Source organism: Acartia tonsa, chromosome 5 (assembly GCF_053477335.1).
Source record: "Acartia tonsa isolate MP-2025a chromosome 5, ASM5347733v1, whole genome shotgun sequence".
Classification (NCBI taxonomy): Eukaryota; Metazoa; Arthropoda; class Copepoda; order Calanoida; family Acartiidae; genus Acartia; species Acartia tonsa.
This window is the reverse complement of record NC_137264.1, coordinates 11,120,576-11,137,740: the sequence shown is the minus strand read 5'-3', so window position 1 is coordinate 11,137,740 and position 17,165 is coordinate 11,120,576. Positions and strand designations below refer to the sequence as shown.

At 30.2% G+C, this 17,165-nt stretch overlaps 2 protein-coding genes across 6 annotated transcripts in view; one reads left to right on the top strand and one right to left on the bottom strand.

The window, feature by feature from the left end:
* LOC145318738 (uncharacterized) overlaps positions 1-17,165 on the top strand; it is a 372,001-nt gene that overhangs the window by 78,293 nt on the left and 276,543 nt on the right. The gene's annotated exons all lie outside the window — the stretch shown is intronic.
* Positions 1-17,165, bottom strand: part of LOC145318730 (uncharacterized) — a 90,109-nt gene that overhangs the window by 17,237 nt on the left and 55,707 nt on the right. For both annotated transcript variants that reach the window (XM_080160218.1, XM_080160217.1), the window contains exons 15-20: positions 16,274-16,329; positions 14,486-14,526; positions 4,680-4,795; positions 2,676-2,761; positions 2,146-2,226; positions 1,292-1,414 (exon numbers count right to left, since the gene is read on the bottom strand). In XM_080160218.1, coding sequence (XP_080016344.1) covers positions 1,292-1,414; positions 2,146-2,226; positions 2,676-2,761; positions 4,680-4,795; positions 14,486-14,526; positions 16,274-16,329 — 503 coding nt within the window. The remainder of the gene's footprint in view (positions 1-1,291; positions 1,415-2,145; positions 2,227-2,675; positions 2,762-4,679; positions 4,796-14,485; positions 14,527-16,273; positions 16,330-17,165) is intronic.

Genomic DNA, 17,165 nt, shown 5'->3' with positions numbered 1-17,165 from the left:
GGTTTTGTTTTAAAATAATACGATACCTATCTATGTTGCAATTCAAGTTTCTACGATACCTAGCTATGTTGCGTAGGATTATCTTTCTGTAAAAATAAATTTTTGTGATTTCGCTTGGGAGGGTGGTGGTCCCCTCCCCCATAATAGTTATAAACCTTCCCGGGATCTATGAGAAGCTACCCTGTTAAGGAGAACCCGATCGATTCAGCGGTTACAGAGATCCTTCGGTATAGACAAACAGTCAGATAGACAAACATCCAGTTACTTTATTATAAGGATGAATCTCTGTTTACAGTCATTTTAGATTTTTATTGTTTATGATTTTTAATTAAAACTCAACCAACAAAATGAAGGACATACTTTCATTTTTAGGACTTGATTATGGAGATTCTTCGCTTATAATATTGTACCTTGTTGTCCTAGGAATCATTATTTCTAATTTCTGATGAATAGGATAATTCTGAGATAAAAAAAAAATTGTCAGAAAAGTTAAAAATCATCATTTTTTGAAAGGACGTCAAGGCAGTTCTGTTATAGTTCGTAGAGTTGTTACGATTATAAATCCAACCTAACTGTTACAATAATCATCATACACAGTTTGAAATATATACGACAATTCTATCATCATGCAAAGTTAAAAACGGTATAATACAAATTGTTGAAAAATTCAAATTAAATTATCAATAGACCCAGAAGGAATTTAAATATATTAAGATTAATCAATCTTTTAAATTCAAATTGATGAATAAAATTAAATCCAAGAATATCTTTTTTTTAATATTAGATTTAATTTTTAGATATAGACAATTACACTATAGTACTCAAAATGTTATAACAACGATCTAACTCTATGGCTTAAAAACTTTGGGTACTTTTATTGAATTTTGAATGATTGGTGTCGTGCATAGCAATTTTTATAACAAATATTATTTTCAAAGAAAGAAAATAATTTTTGGCAAATTATTATCTAAATGGTTTAAAATTCGCTTATGAAAAAGGAATTTAAAGAGTCATTCTACTTGATTTACGTGGATAGAAGAGTTGTGCACTGTTATAGTTAAAGAGTAGCTATGTTATTTTCAAAATCATAATTTAAGTTTATTAATAGATATAATATAAATGTCAGGGGAAATTTTTCAGAACGTTCCTCCACATGTAGGAGGGGAGGGGATGGGGTAATAGTAATGGATGGGGGGTATCGTCAAATCAGCCGGCTGGAAGGACCATTTTATGAGAGTATGCGAAAGTATAGTGCAATATCCAAATAAATATATATTGATTAGTTTAATACCTGACTAATATTTCTATAAGATCTGATGAAATCTTTAATTTCAGTTTGATAATCCGTAGAATCATAACCAGAGCTCATTGGTTCATATTTTCCACCAATAGGAAGGCTCCAAATATCAGAAGGCTAAAAAACATTGATATGTCTTATTTATTTAATAACGGAGGCGTCCCTAGTATCTAGTGACTATGTATTGGAAGAGGAGCAGAAAAATTACTTAAATCTATTCCAAGACCTAAATCTAAAATTTAAATAGCTCGAAACCACCCCGGGACCAATGTGAAGATTCTCTGAAATGAAAAACTCAATTGGTTCAGTAGTTATCGAAATCTTAAGCTACAGACAAAAACCTGACTACTTTATATAAAAGGTTTCCTACAAATAGAAAGGCTCCAAATATCAGAAGGCTAAAAAAATAAATTAATATGTCTTATGCATATGCAGTGATTTATGTACAATACTCGCCAAAATTAAATTGTAAGCATTTTCTTTGCAAATATTAGTTTATCTCACTACTAGCGCCTAGGCCTATATGCATCTTGTCACTGCTAAATTGAATCAAGACTTTTACCCAACGAATATTAGACATGTTCATAAAAGCTTGGGTACCAGTATAATTGACAAAGTCCAAATTGTGTTAAAATTGTGTCCAAAAAAAACCATGTGACGTAAAAAAATGAGGGAAATAAGAGGAGAAGTGGGAAATAAAACCCCTAAAAAAAGAGATTTATTTACTCATTTATTTACGTCACATGGATCATTTTTGACACAATTTAAACACAATTTGGGCTTTGTCTAATTATGAACATAATTGCAATTTTTCAATAAAAGTAGCGCAGCAATTTTAAACTTCTTACCCTATACATGTCACTATACTGGTCACTGCTAAATTGAATACTGCTGTCAACATCTATGATGCTACTACTTAAATCATCACTACAAATAAATTCATGAGTTTATTATTTTTATATATAAAAGTTACAGGATGGCTGTCTATATGTCTGTCTGTTTGCACCGAAGGATCTCGCTATCCGATGGCTCCATATGGTTTTCCTTTACAATGTAGCTTCACATAGGTCCTAAGAAGGTTTATAACTATTTTGGGGGAGGTCTAAAAATCTATAGGGGCGTATTCGGTAGTATTAATATATTTTTAAGCTACTGAAGGCAGAAACTAGATTTAAAATACATTTTTTTCTAAAAGTAAAATACTAGTTCTCAGAAGCTTTGAAAAGTCATCCTCTCATTCAACGGTTTAAAAACTATTTAGCCAATAACTTAAATCTACAGAAGAGGTAATTTTGTTTATCATCAATGGGGATGTACATCAATTTATCATTCATTGTCTTATCCCTTAATATTCCTGATTTAGCTCATGAAAGTTCCTGGTATCATGTTCAGAATCCAGATGATGTATGTTAAGGCTAGCCTCATCAAAATAATTAACTTCATCTCGTTTTTCAACTCCAACACCTAAATGTATTTTATTTTTTTTTCTGAAACCAGTTTTTGACCGGAAGATTAATTATTATTATCCCTATATAAAAGTAACAGGATGTCTTTCTGCCTGTGTGTTAGTACCGAGGGATCTCACCAACCACTGGACTGTTATGTTTCTCTTTTCAAGTGAAGTTTCTCAATGGTCCAGGGAAGATTTAAAACTATTTTTGGGGAGGGTACCAAGAGAAATTTTCACTGCAAAAAATAAACTCTATCCTAATTTATTTTACTTTTCTTTGGTGTCGCCACCCACCCCCTTCACCCCAGTGCCCCTAGAGGCCTCTAGAGGCCTGGCTGCTAGTATGGGATATAGGGATAGGGCAATAGATTAAATATTTCATTACTAGGCTCTTTTGGACTTCAGGTACTGAAATATTTTCTTACATTAACAGGTTTTAAGACATTTTTTTTTCAAATAGTCATAGAGAGTTTTACAATAAACTTAGATATACTTAGATCAAATATGTCATTGTCTATAATATTATAATATAAAAATAGATTTACAGTTAGATAACCAGAGATAGATATAAAGTTAGATAGACATACATAATATGTAACAAACCCTTATTGTCTTTCATTTTAGAGTTTTCTCATAAAGTTGTAGAAATTCCCAGGAATCTAAGGGGATAAGACAAAAGCCGATAAATTGATGTACATCACCGAAGATGATACACAAAATGAGATGAAAATTAGTGGTTGAAACGTGTGAACACTCAACCACCAAAGTCCCCAAGGTTGTTAAGCCAAGAACAATAAGAAAAATTATTATTAAAAAACTTTGGGGACTAGTGTAATAAACAGCCCATTGTCCCCTCCCTCCCTGGATGTTGTAGAAATTCCAAGTTTTGGTAAAAGTAAGTTCAAGGATGAATAGAATACAAACAAGGATGATATAATCCATAAAATCGAAGCTTTGGAATGGCAGGACAAACGAACATTAATACGTCAAGAGTTTCAGAACTGAATAAGCAGACTATAAATATTAAACAAAATTGTAAGTAAATTACTTGCTAAACTTATAAATGCAACGTTAACTTATTCGTTGGCTCAAAACTTTGGGTACTTGATTTTGATTTTTGGTTTGGGTATAAAACTAATAAAATCCAAACCTTTCATCAATAATCTTCAGATTGGTAATTATTGGGGATGTATAACACTTTATAGTCAATTGTCTTATTCTTTTAGAATTAGATCTCCGATGCAATGTCAGAGACCATAACAATAAATAGTTTAACATGTATTGAAGTAAAGGCGCAGCCGCTAGTAGTTGAAAAAATCTGAATAGAAGCAGGAAAATAGACTATTTCTAACCTGTCAACATTGGTAAACACAAACTTTAAATCTGTCATTTAGTGAATATTTCATTCTAGATATAGTTTTACTGTTTGCCAAAATAGAAAAGTAATAATAGGAATTTTATAATGTTATATGCTACATCATGTAGTTGCATGTACATTTATTGTATATCATAGTATCCAATAAGATCATTGAAACGGTTGATTTAACATGTTGATACTCGAAGCTTAACTATCCAGTTATAAAAATACAGGTAGAATATTTACCTGGAGGATACCTAGTCCTACTAGAGGCTATAGTATCCAGATATAAAAATACAGGTAGAATATTTACCTGGAGGATACCTAGTCCTACTAAAGGCTTAACTATCCAGGTATAAAAATACAGGTAGAATATTTACCTGGTGGATTCCTACTAGAGGCTGTACTATCCAGGTATAAAAATACAGGAAGAATATTTACCTGGAGGATACCTAGTCCTACTAGAGGCTGAACTATCCAGGTATAAAAATATAGGAAGAATATTCACCTGGAGGACACCTAGTCCTACTAGAAGCTGTACTATCTAGGTATAAAAATATAGGAAGAATATTTACCTGGTGGATACCTAGTCCTACTAGAGGCTTCACTATCCAAAGATGAAAATACAGGCAGACCAATTTTATTAAAGTTTGGGTTTAGATTTCCTTGCATGTAAGTGCTTCTTCCATTACTAAAATAGTTATATTAATGAACTTTGTGACTGATAAAAAAATTAAATTTTTTCTTTTTAAATTAGGATAGATAGATAAATAGATAGATAGATAGATAGATAGATAGATAGATAGATAGATAGATAGATAGATAGATAGATAGATAGATAGATAGATAGATAGATAGATAGATAGATAGATAGATAGATAGGTAGATGGATAGATAGATATATAGATATATAGATAGATAGATAGCTAAATAGATAGATATATAGATAGATAGATAGATATATAGATAGATATATAGATAGATAGATAGATAGATAGATAGATAGATAGATAGATAGATAGATAGATAGATAGATAGATAGATAGATAGATAGATAGATAGATAGATAGATATGTGGAGAGGTAAGTACTCTAATTGGCACACAGATTAAAGAAGAAATGAATAAGATCAAAATAAAAGATTTACCATTCACATAGAATACTAAGAATAAAGGTTTAGGGGCATAAATACCAATATTTAAGTTTTTTTTAAATATACACCATTTCAGAAAAAACTGCGTTTTCCGTTTTTCTGACACAACCAGAACGAATACAGAAAAAATTTATAACTGGTTTTTTTCATTATCTCTAAAAATCAGGGATCGGAAGCCTCACGAAAGCCTCGCATAAGCCTCAGTTTTAAACCTGCTTGTGAGCAGAAAAAAAAATTTAAGAAAGAAGGATTGTCTGCTAAAGAGCCGTTTTATACATCCAGCTGAATTTTATAGTGATAAAATCACGATTTCACTGAGGCTTACACGCGGCTTACGTGAGGCTTCCGATCCCTGCTAAAAATACGGCCTCTATGATAGGCACATAGTTTCCAAAAATGCTTTATGTGAAAAATGTTGTGCAAGAAAAATTAAAATAACTCTTCTATTATGTATAAAAAAATCGTAGAATTTCAATATTAATTTAGAAAAAGGTATAAGAAAAGTACCTTAATGAGTTTTAAAGGTGAAATGCTTTTTAGCTCCTCACAAAAGCATTTTTAAGAAACTGCAATTTGTCATTTTTTCACATTTTTGATTGTGATGCATTTGCAGTAAAAGAATCTTCTTTAATAACGTAGGTTATAGCAAAAACAAAAAAACTCCTTTTTATTTGACAAAAAAATCTCTAAAGACAAAAAAGTTATTGAAGTTTGAATTTTTTTTTTAAGCATTTAATTACAAATTATGGATAAATTATGAGTTTATATCTTAACCTGTCAATCAAATTAAAGGATTATAGGAATAAATGAGGGGTGGGGATTTACAAACATGAGCAATTTTTAAGGTCATGTTTCTTAAGTATACAAAAAGAAAAACTGAATATTTGTTTTCAGTGAGGGAATTTTAAATGAAATTTTTAGTGTAATTGGTAGAAAATTGTATTGGCCGTATTAAGATGTAGTTTTCAAGTGAATAAATTTTTAAAACCCAACCTTAAGGCACAAAATTCTACCAGAAAAAAGCATCATACGCATCTTTTGAAATATTTATGCTTTAAAATGCGCCGTTATTTTCAGAGATATTAAAAAACACCTGTAACAATTTCGATGCATATTTTTATAGAGAATATTGACATATAATTATTTTTTTTGTACTCCTAATGGTTGTTTCCCAAATTTTAAAAATGCAGTTTTTTTTTAAACGCCCTGTATACAAATTTTTATTCAATGAAATTTGACATCAATTATTCTAGTGCCCGAAAGGCTTTAAACATTTTATCTTTAAAAACTTGATTTGGTTCCACACTTTTCAATTAATCATTTTAATACACAAAATGGTTAATTATGTTTTTCATCATTGCGGAAGTATAAAAATTAACAATTCGCTTATCTCTTAAATCAATGTATAGATTTTTATATCCCATTATAGTTATAGATTTTGCTCCCGCTGTTTTATAAAATTTAGTAGGAGGGGTGTGGAGTAATATTACTACGTACATTTTAGTATATGTAGCTCTATTGTTATGAGATGGAACTTTTGAAGCAAAGTCTTAATTCACTCAAGCATGTTACTTATACTCTAGTATATGTAGCTCTATTGTTATGAGATGGAACTATTGAAGCAAAGTCTTAATTCACTCAAGCATGTTACTTACACTCTAGTATATGTAGCTCTATTGTTATGAGATGGAACTATTGAAGCAAAGTTTTAATTCACTCAAGTAGATGCGTAAATTAGCACTACTCAAAATTTAAACAATTTCAAGAAAGAGGGAGGGGACATTGGACCGACAATAATACAATAACACCTCTCTTATTCGTTGGCTAAAAACTCTGGGGACTTTTATTAAATCTCAATTTGTTGGTTCTACAATGTATAATTTTCAAACATAACTTTAAACTAATGAAGGGGTAATTTTGTTTATTGCAATTGGAGGTATACATCAATTTAGAATCATTGTCTTATAAAAGAAATAAGATAGCAAATTCGTTCTTTCCGTGTCTGATTTTTGGGGAGAGGGGTTAATATTTTTTCATGGAAAAGTTAAACTACATTTTTAAGCCTTTTAATTTCAGAAATATATGTTTATGTATTGTAATTTAATAATTTTTGAGTCAGGCTAAAGAAAGATAGATAGCTAAGGTATTTAACTAAAGTTTTAATTCACTCTCTCTTCTCCATCACTTTCCTTCTCTCTCTCTCTCTCTTTTCATCTCTCCTTCTCTCTTTCCATCTTTCTATCTCATTCTCTTTAAATGCATTTGGGGATTTCAACAATTAAATGAAGAAAATTGTTTATTTAGTTTCCTAATAGCGTAGCTTGCCTATAATCTGTAAATACGACTTTCAGTCAAAAGATATATACATACAATATATACATATACTGAACTGTTCAATGTATTGTAATCTTAATAGATAAAACAATAAACTATAAATTTTTGTACATTAGATTAAAATTATTAGCTAAAAAGTTTGAATACTGTTATTTTGAAGAAAAAAATTCAAGTAATTTTTTAAACCAATAAAAAACAATTTTTAAAACTCTGGGTATCCAGTTCAATGTCCCCTCTCTTCCCGGATTTTAAGCAACTTTATTTAAATATAAATATTTTATCGAACACTTTGTTTGGGTCTAACTGCTAGAAATAATGATGAATGATACAAATTTGTATACATTTAGCCATAGACGTCCAAGGGGGGGGGGGTAATGGGGCGAGTCCCCCCCCCCCCCAAACGAATTTATGGGTGCCGTAGGCACCCCCAAAAAAATTTTCATTTTACCCCCCCCCCCCCATTTAAAATTTACCCCATCCCTGGGGGTGCCGTAGGCACCCCAAAACATTTAGGAGGAGGTATTTATCCCCCCCTAAACAATTTTGGGAGGGTAAATCCCCCCCCAAAAAATTTTAAAATCTCTAATAAAAAAAATTTTTGCGCGCTTTGCGCGCATTTTTAATACTAAATATTTAATAAAATTTTAATTACCCCCCCCAAAAAATTTTACCCCGGGGGTAAATTTTGGGGGGGGGGTAAACAAAATTTACCCCTGCCAACAGATTTCAGGGGGGGTGATTACCATTTTACCCCCCCCAAAAAAAAACCGAATTACCCCCCCCTTAAAAAATTTTTACCCCCCCAAAATTAAAAGCTTGAACGCCCCTGCATTTAGCGTAAAATTTTGGTATAATTATTAAAAGTGACAGCAATTTGGATTTGCCTATAATTTGAATTCGAACAAATTTTTCCTAAAAATCTTAAAATGTTGATTGACTAAAAATCTTTTTTACTGCATGAGAGTTCTTTCAAATTTTTTTTATGTAACAAAATTACTTTCAACTGGTATTGCTACGCAACTAATGAATGTCATTTTTTATAAAGATTGACTATTACTTAATCTCTGTTTGGCTCTAGTCGATAAATAATTTACTATTAGTTAAAAAAGGGAAAAATAAAATCAATTTCAATTAACATCTGTCTATCAAACTCATTATTTAGGATAAACACAGGGTTCTTAAGGGATAAGACAATGGGCGATAAATTGATATACATCCCTATGTGTCCCAATTAAATTACCCCTTTGTAAATAAAAAATTATTAGTTGAAAAGTTAGACACTACGAGTTCTAACCGACTAATAAGATCATAGCTAAGGTACCCATAATTTTGTGCCGCAGAATAAGTAATAAAACTTTGGGTACCGCTAAGTAGCGTTACAAAAACAAGCTGACAATACTTAAAAATTCTAAATAGTTTTTGTTTTTTTATGTTCATTTTTGTGGGGAAAAAACTAGATTTTTATTCGGTAGATATTGTTAAATATAAACTCTTTTCTTATTAGATATGTTGCTAATATGCAATACCGATGGTATACGTTGACTATTGGATTAAATAAGTGGCCAGGACTGACAACTTACCTTTCCAATGGCAATATAACTTACCTCTTAAAATTTATCAAAAAAAAGTTAATCTCATAAGATAATTTTCTTTTTTGCCAAGTTTCATATTTAAGATTCTTTTAATTTCCAGGAAAATTTGAAGAATAAGAAAAATTTTGCAGAAAAAATGTTGAATTATTTAAGAAAATTTTGTACAAAAATAATTCTATTTAAAGTAAATTAAATAAAATTGTGTGATATATATACAGTAAATGTTAAGGCTCAAATGATGAATGTGGAATTTAGACTATATTATAAAGATTTAGGTTAGGTTAAAATGTTTTGTTTTTTTTTCAATTTTCTGTATAGTCAGTTTAGGCCCGCGCATAAGTTTCAGCCAACTGCATGGGATAGAGACCAATGTTCAATTTAGTTGGTGCAAATTGTTTGGTAAATATTGAGCCTTATATTAAAATCATTCCTAGGATTTTTACATATTTTTAAAGAAATATGTAAACGTATAGAGAGACCATAATTATTAAGTAGCTTCGACGCTAAAAAAACAGCAAAGCTCGGAAAAATACATTTACATTTGCTTTATTTTATTTCTTACCTCATTACACAAAATTTCTTACTTACACAGTTAGGGAGGGAGGGAACATTGGTCTGCAAATTACATTGGAAGCACGAAAAAGTGGCTCCACAGATTATGACGTCATATGATAGAATAACCAATGAGAGGCCAGCACAAATTTTACCATTGGAGTATATTGGCCTCTCTAGTATGACGTCAGAATCTGTGGAGCCACTTTTTCTTGCTTCAATCTATTGGTACCCAAATTTTTATAACCACGTTATTTTATTGGGTGGCTAAAAAACTTTGGGTACTTTTGTTGGATTTTAATTGGTTGGTTCCAAACTAGCAGTGTCCAAACATTATAACTAATAATTCTAATCAACAAAAGATAATTTTGTTTATCATCATTGGCGATGTACATCAATTTATCGTCCATAGCCTTATCCCTGTGAGGTACTATTTACAATGAAAAATTACTACTAATTGTAGACAATCTTCAAATATACAGGGATAAGACAATAGCCGAGAAATTTATGTAAATCCTGATTCATGATATAACAAATTTTCTGTAGATTACAATTTGTGGTTGAACCGTTTGAACACTTAACCTAACAACCAACCAATCAAAATTCCCAAAGTTCCCAAAGTTGTTAAGCCAAAGAAAATGAAAACATTACTAAAACGCATGTATACATTTAAATTATCCAATGCTGAAATGTATACTGGCCTATCTTTCGGAGATAATATATAAACAAGGATGACAACATCCATAAAAGAGAAGCACTGAAACGGTAGGACAAACGTACATTAACACTTGTATAGTGTCTGAACTGAATAATCAGACTATAAAAGTATAAGAGTCGACGCAAACTTGTAAGTAAATTTGTTGAAAAATTGCTTGATACAGGATAATGTTAATGTCTTTGTTGTCCCAAGAATCAATATACCAAAAATCAGATCAAACGGATAATTAGATCACATAAAAATTAGTTGTTAAAAAAAGTAGAAAAATCAATATGTTTAAAATGGATGTACGGACATTCTGGTATTGATTATAGAGTTGCTACGCTTTCTAAATCATACCTAACTACTACAGGAATCATCACGCAAAGTTTGAAATCGATAGGACAATTCTAACATGCCTAAATTAACGAATAAAAGCTACCTATTAATTAACAGGTAGGTTTGTATGAATTCTGTGTAAGAAAGCCCATATTGCAAATATTAAGCTACCTGGTAACTAGGTGTGTTTGTATGGATTCCAAGTAAGGAAGCCATTATTGCAAATGTTAGTGCAAAAATGGTCTGACAGTGTTTATACAGACTAACAAAATAAGGAAGGCGAAGCCTTTTCGATTATTGTAATGATTCAAAACAGAATTAAGTGCCTTATCTAAAGACATAAAATAGCTTAAATTCTTCCCGGAACCTATGTGAAGCTTTCCTCATATGGACAACTCAATTGGTTAATTAGTTATTAAAATCTTAATCTTTAGACAAAAATACTACTTCATTTAATAAAATTATTACTTTATTTGTTAGAAATATATATTTAGTTACTTGTTTTATATTAATTTGACTCCATACAAAGAAAAACGCTATTTGAGTTTTCCAATAATCAATTTTTAGAAATAACAAATATATTAATGAAAAAGTAATTTTAGATGCTGCAAATTAACATCTAAGGTGTTAGCTTGGCTCTGCTTTTATGATGACGCGATTCCTAGAGATCTTTAAAGGCATAATATTTCAGTATAATTACACATAATCTAGTATGATATTGTGATGTTATATAACTTGATGAAAAAGACTTTGGAATCACCTTTGGTGTGTTACAACAGGGTGAGAGGGGACAATGCACTCTAAATGGCTTTGGTACCCAAAGTTGTATAATCTCATTATCTAAATCGTTGGTCTAAAATTTTTGGATACTCTTATTGTATTGTTCAAGATTTTCAACAGATATTTTAATTTAAAAAGGTTTAATTTTGTTTATCATCATTTAGGATGTACATCAATTTATTGTCCATTGTCTTATCCCTTAAGATCCCTGGATGTGTTTATATATTTAGGTCATAGACTTTGTGTGGTGGGCTTTTAGTTACAGAGAATATGAAACTTTAGAATATAATTTCCAGCATGGCTTTGAAACCAAATGATACCCGATGGATGAGAACAGGTTCTCAGTAATACTGAAAAATTATGCAAAACATCGTATTACAGACAATTTTCTACGTATATCAAATTAAAGATCATAAAAGGGGGAGGTAGGATGTGCTAAAAATCCGTAAGGGTGTGAGTTTTAAGGCTTAAAAACAGTAGTAGAACGATAATATTTATCAAATATGTGTATTTCTTATTGAAAAGAACTATAGACAAATTTTTTTAAGTTAACATAAATTTTATCGTTCTACAACTATTTTTAAGCCGTATAACTCACACTATAACGGAATTTTAGCACAATCTACCTATCCCTTAATACCAGTTTTACCGGAGGTTTTAATCCTACATTTTTTAAATATCTGCGAAAAGCTGTCTATTATAAGATGAGATAAATAACTAGTCTCAATTTTGTAAGAATTGCATAGAGAAATAAATACAACATTACAATGGAGGCAATGATAATTTTTTTGTGGGCTTTTAATTAAATCTAAATAAACAATTTGTCATTTTTGTAAATGCAGCCCAAATAAAAAAGTAAATCCAATTATTTTATGGAAGGAATGGAATTTTCAAATCAATGAACCAACATATTATTACAACAGTACGAAAAAATATCTTCCCTCTTACTCTATACTTATCATTAAATCACACCTCTAACTTAAATATAATATTGAGTATTTTTTGGGAATACTTGGAACACTTAAATTAGTATAGGTTCAAATTATAGGTTGGTTAAGTTCCTATCCTTTTATATAAAGCAGTAAGGTTTTTTCTAAATATCTCGGAAAGTGCTAGTCAAAATTGGTTGTATTTTACAGGGAAGCTTTATAATTTTATTGGAGATGTTTTACTTTATTTTCTAACCTCCTCCGCCCTTCCGTACAGAGGCTGGGAGTGAAGTAACTAGTTATTGGTATACAATATGTACTTATATCCGCAAACATTTTTGGTTCATTATAAATGTCAAACTTTTAAAACAATTTAATACGGAAGGATTATTTTGTTTATCGTCATTGAGGCTGTACATCTATCAATTGTTCATTGTCTTATCCCTTAAGATACCTCGAAACATTAATAGTATTAGCAGAGAATTTGTACTTTTAATCTGGAAGCAATTTTTAAAAGCGTATAATGTCAGGGTGGATGGGTATATTTGTCTGTTAATTATACTGTTTCCCAAAGTTTTATATCTTGTTCGTTGGCTTAAAAACTTTGGGCACTTCTACAGAATCTTGATTAGTTTGTTCATTATCTAGCAATGTCCAAGCTTTCCCACCAATAATCTACAGAAGAGTCATTTTGGGGGTGTACAATTAATCAATTAATCGTCCATTGTCTTATCCTTTAATATCCCTGATGCTTCTCGAGGATGATGATTCAGATTTATTGTGGTTATGGAAAGTTTTGTAATTTTTCATCCTTTTCAAAGAATGCTGCACTAAAAATGTCTATCGGTGAGTTTTAGAAACATCAAAATCCCCTGTCATACAATATAGTATGTACATAAGAAGCGCAGCAATAATAAGCTTTAAACATATTTGGAAGAAAAAATAGATAAAGTTATATTTGCTTTTTCAATTATAGGTTTTTTTTGTAATTATTTTAAGATGAAAACAGATATGATAAAAATGTATGTAGAATATAAGTGAATATTATGATAGGAGAAAAATTGTCGTCAATTTAGGTTGCAATTTTCCCTTGCTTTTATTGTTTGGGCTGTTTATCCAGTAGGAGGGGAGGGAATGGGGTAAAGGAGGAGGATGGGGGAGATCGTTATTTTAGACCGCTACAGAGTTCACTATATCATAGAACATGAAAATCTGGTGTAAGCTCCGAGTAATAATATATCCATTATGACAAATCAAATAACAGCAAAGATTTTTAAATAAGATATAGCCAACAACGAAATCTAAAATAACATTTTGGGGGCAGATAAAAATGGTGTCATTACTGCAAATCGTTGCCCCGCAAAATTGCTCAAACTCGGGGAAACCTTTACACGTATTTTTCTAATTATATTACATGCATATGTAGAACTGCGCGGTTACAATTCAAGTGTACACAGCGATAAGTCTGCAGCTGTGAATATTGCAACTAAATGTCTTTAAGATCTACTTTTCAATGTATGATTTATTATTTTAGCATGACGTCACTAAACACAATTCACATGTTTCATGCACAGATATTTCAAGTGGGTAAAATTTTGTTTTTAAGAAGTGTGCCTTCTCTACAATCAACAAAATAATGGATTGGGGGGGGGGGATATTAAATTGTACTTATATTGGTACCTAAAGTTTTACAATCACGTTATCTCATATATTGGCTTAAAAACTTTGGGGACTTCTAAAAGATGTTAATTGGAATGTAAAACTATCAGTTTCAAAACTTTTCTACCATTAATTTTTAAACAAAAAAAGTATTTAATGCTAGAAAAGCAGGAAGTGTCATAAAAATGCGCCTATTATAAATCTCTTTATTAAGGGTTTACTTTCCCACTTCTTCTCTCATCCTTCCTTTTAGACGTATTTCTATGACGTCACACATGACACTTTCCGCTGTCCCTCCTAGTTTTAGAACTTGCCTTATATTAGTCCCTACTAGTTTTAGAACTTACCCTATATTATTTGATTCGCCATTTGATGGTCTTCTCCATTCCTAAATAAAATACATTTATAAAAGCGTAGCTTTTCTATATAAATGATCGGTCTGTACGTTTGTTTTGGACAGCTTTTATAGTCTGTATAAAAGACAAGTATTATAAGACATGTTAAACTGTCCTATCAATTTCAAAGATGATTTTTACATTAGTTAAGTACATTTTAGAAAGCTTAACAATTATATGATGAATACAAGAAAGTTTGTTTCTTTATTTCATGAGTTTTGTCTTTTTGTATGTTCATTTGTAAATTGATTTTTGAACAGGCAATTACAATTTGATAAATTCTAACGGAAAGCATATAAGGGAAGATTTGTGATATTATAATTGGATTTTAAAAATACAAAGTGCCACATTTTTTTATAATATTCCGTAAAATTAGGTGCTATCTTCCAGCCAAATGCGCTTACTGGGTCAAATAGTTCTTAATGATGACAAAACGCATAGTATAATTAAACGCATAATTAAGAACAGTTTGACCTAATAAGCGCATTTAACTAGAAGATAGCACCCAATTTTACGGAATATCGCGAAAAAATGCCTCCCTTTTTTATTGTGTTGTTAGAACTAAAATTGTATAACTCTTACTTTTTTATGAAAATATTTTTATATGATGTAACTAAACCCCAAAATTTGTAGTTATGTGTAAAATTTAATATGCCATTTAATGGAAATTCTTCCTTAGATAAAAGGAAGATTAAGTAAACTAAATTGATTAAACATATATATTTTTTCGGTATGGCTTCGAAATCGATTAATATCCGCTAGATTAATACCGGTTCTAAGCCGTACTGAAAAATCATGTATAGCGTTGCGTTACAGACTATTTTCCACGAATAATAAAATAAAAATCATGAAATTAGTACCAGTTTTACTGTAGGTTTTAAAATATATTTTATAATTTTTCATTTGGGACTTACAAAACTTGTTATAATCTTATAAATTTTCATTTTGATATCTGCGGAAAGCTGTATAAAAGACTAAAAATAACTATTAAAGATGATACTTATTCCTTTTTAAACTTAGTTGCTAGATAATACTATTTTTTCTAAATAGGAGATCTTTTTGAAATAATATTGTTTTAGTATTTAAATGTCTATTGTCCATACGTCCATTGGCTTATGGCTTTAAGCTATTTTCCTTTGGGATAAAACTTTCCATCCTGTCTTTAAAAACTGCCCTCCCATACCCCTTAAAATGTTGCCTCCTACCATTTTTTTTAGTTTAGTTACAACTAGTCATAGGTCAAATAATTTCAGGTTTTTCCACAACAATACATCTATTCCTTTCCCCCTGAAATAGCATACTAACTATGCCCTGGGGGGAGTGAAAAGCCCTTGATTTAAATTATTTACATGCCATTATGTTTTATTACTTCTACCAGATTTTATATTAATTTTATAATGCTGTTTGAGTGTTTCAATGTCTAAATAGATATATCTAAATTGGTAATAGTGCTTTACTGAGGCAAAGTATTTTATTTTATATTCGTTTTAAATTTTTAGTTATAATTTGAATTTATTGTATAATAAGCTATCAAACGAAAAATTTCTTTTAGTTTTCAATAATGTATCATTCTTGTAAACAAAATTTTTTTGTCTACATTTATTACATATATCTTATCAATTGGGTCAATTGATTATAATTCTTGCTATATAATACTACAACTTAATTGTTATTTTGTACTAATTCAAAATTAAATTCTTTGCTACTTCTGGATATTTTCATCCTTTTATTTTAAAATACCTTATTTACATTTACTCTAGATGAATTTCCTCTATTTGACTGTGAGAATTCAGCACCTTAAAAAACATATCAAATAAAATATCTAAATCCTAAAAAAAAAAAGGTTTACGTAAAATTAAAGAAATAGAAAAAGTGAAAATAGTTCATTGATAAATGTAAATGGTTGAAATGTATTTATTTATTTATCCCTCGATGATAAAAACTCAGTTCGGTAAAGTTCAGGCGGAAATGTATTGGAAAATTGAGTATTTGTTCAAATAACACACGCATGTATTTTGCACTAATATAGATATAGTAACGCAGCTTATTGCTGTGCAGAGTTTGACAGTCAAGACAGTTGAAACAAATCAATCATACAATCAAAGAGTTGAGTTTCTAATTGATATTTCAAGAGGTTCTGCTAAAAATGTTTTCCTAAAATTAGTTTTTATACTCATCACATCATATTGACTTTTATTTCGCTGACAATAACTATTTTCTGGATGTACTAACTGTTCAAATCAAAGTTAAGCCTGGTTCCACGTAAATCATTTCAACTCACTATTTTAGTATGTCCAGCGCAGCAGTAATTAAGTAATGAAACTGCATTGCCTAGGACTTAAACACTTGTAGCTTGTAATTATAGTGAATAAGTTAGGAAATAGCTTGGAGTAAAAACTAAATACTTACCTACCTAAAACAATTTTATGAATTTTGAATAAATCCTTTTTATTTATCCCATTAACCTGTGCTAAATTGTATTTTGCGGGGAAAAACACAATCAATTTACAGTTTGTCTAAACTTTTAAATATTTTCATTTCACTATTTTACTTTTGTTTTAATCCTTTCTATCTTGAAAGCAATTGGAAGTCTGTTTGTATATGTCTTATAGGTTATTTGTTTTATTTAACA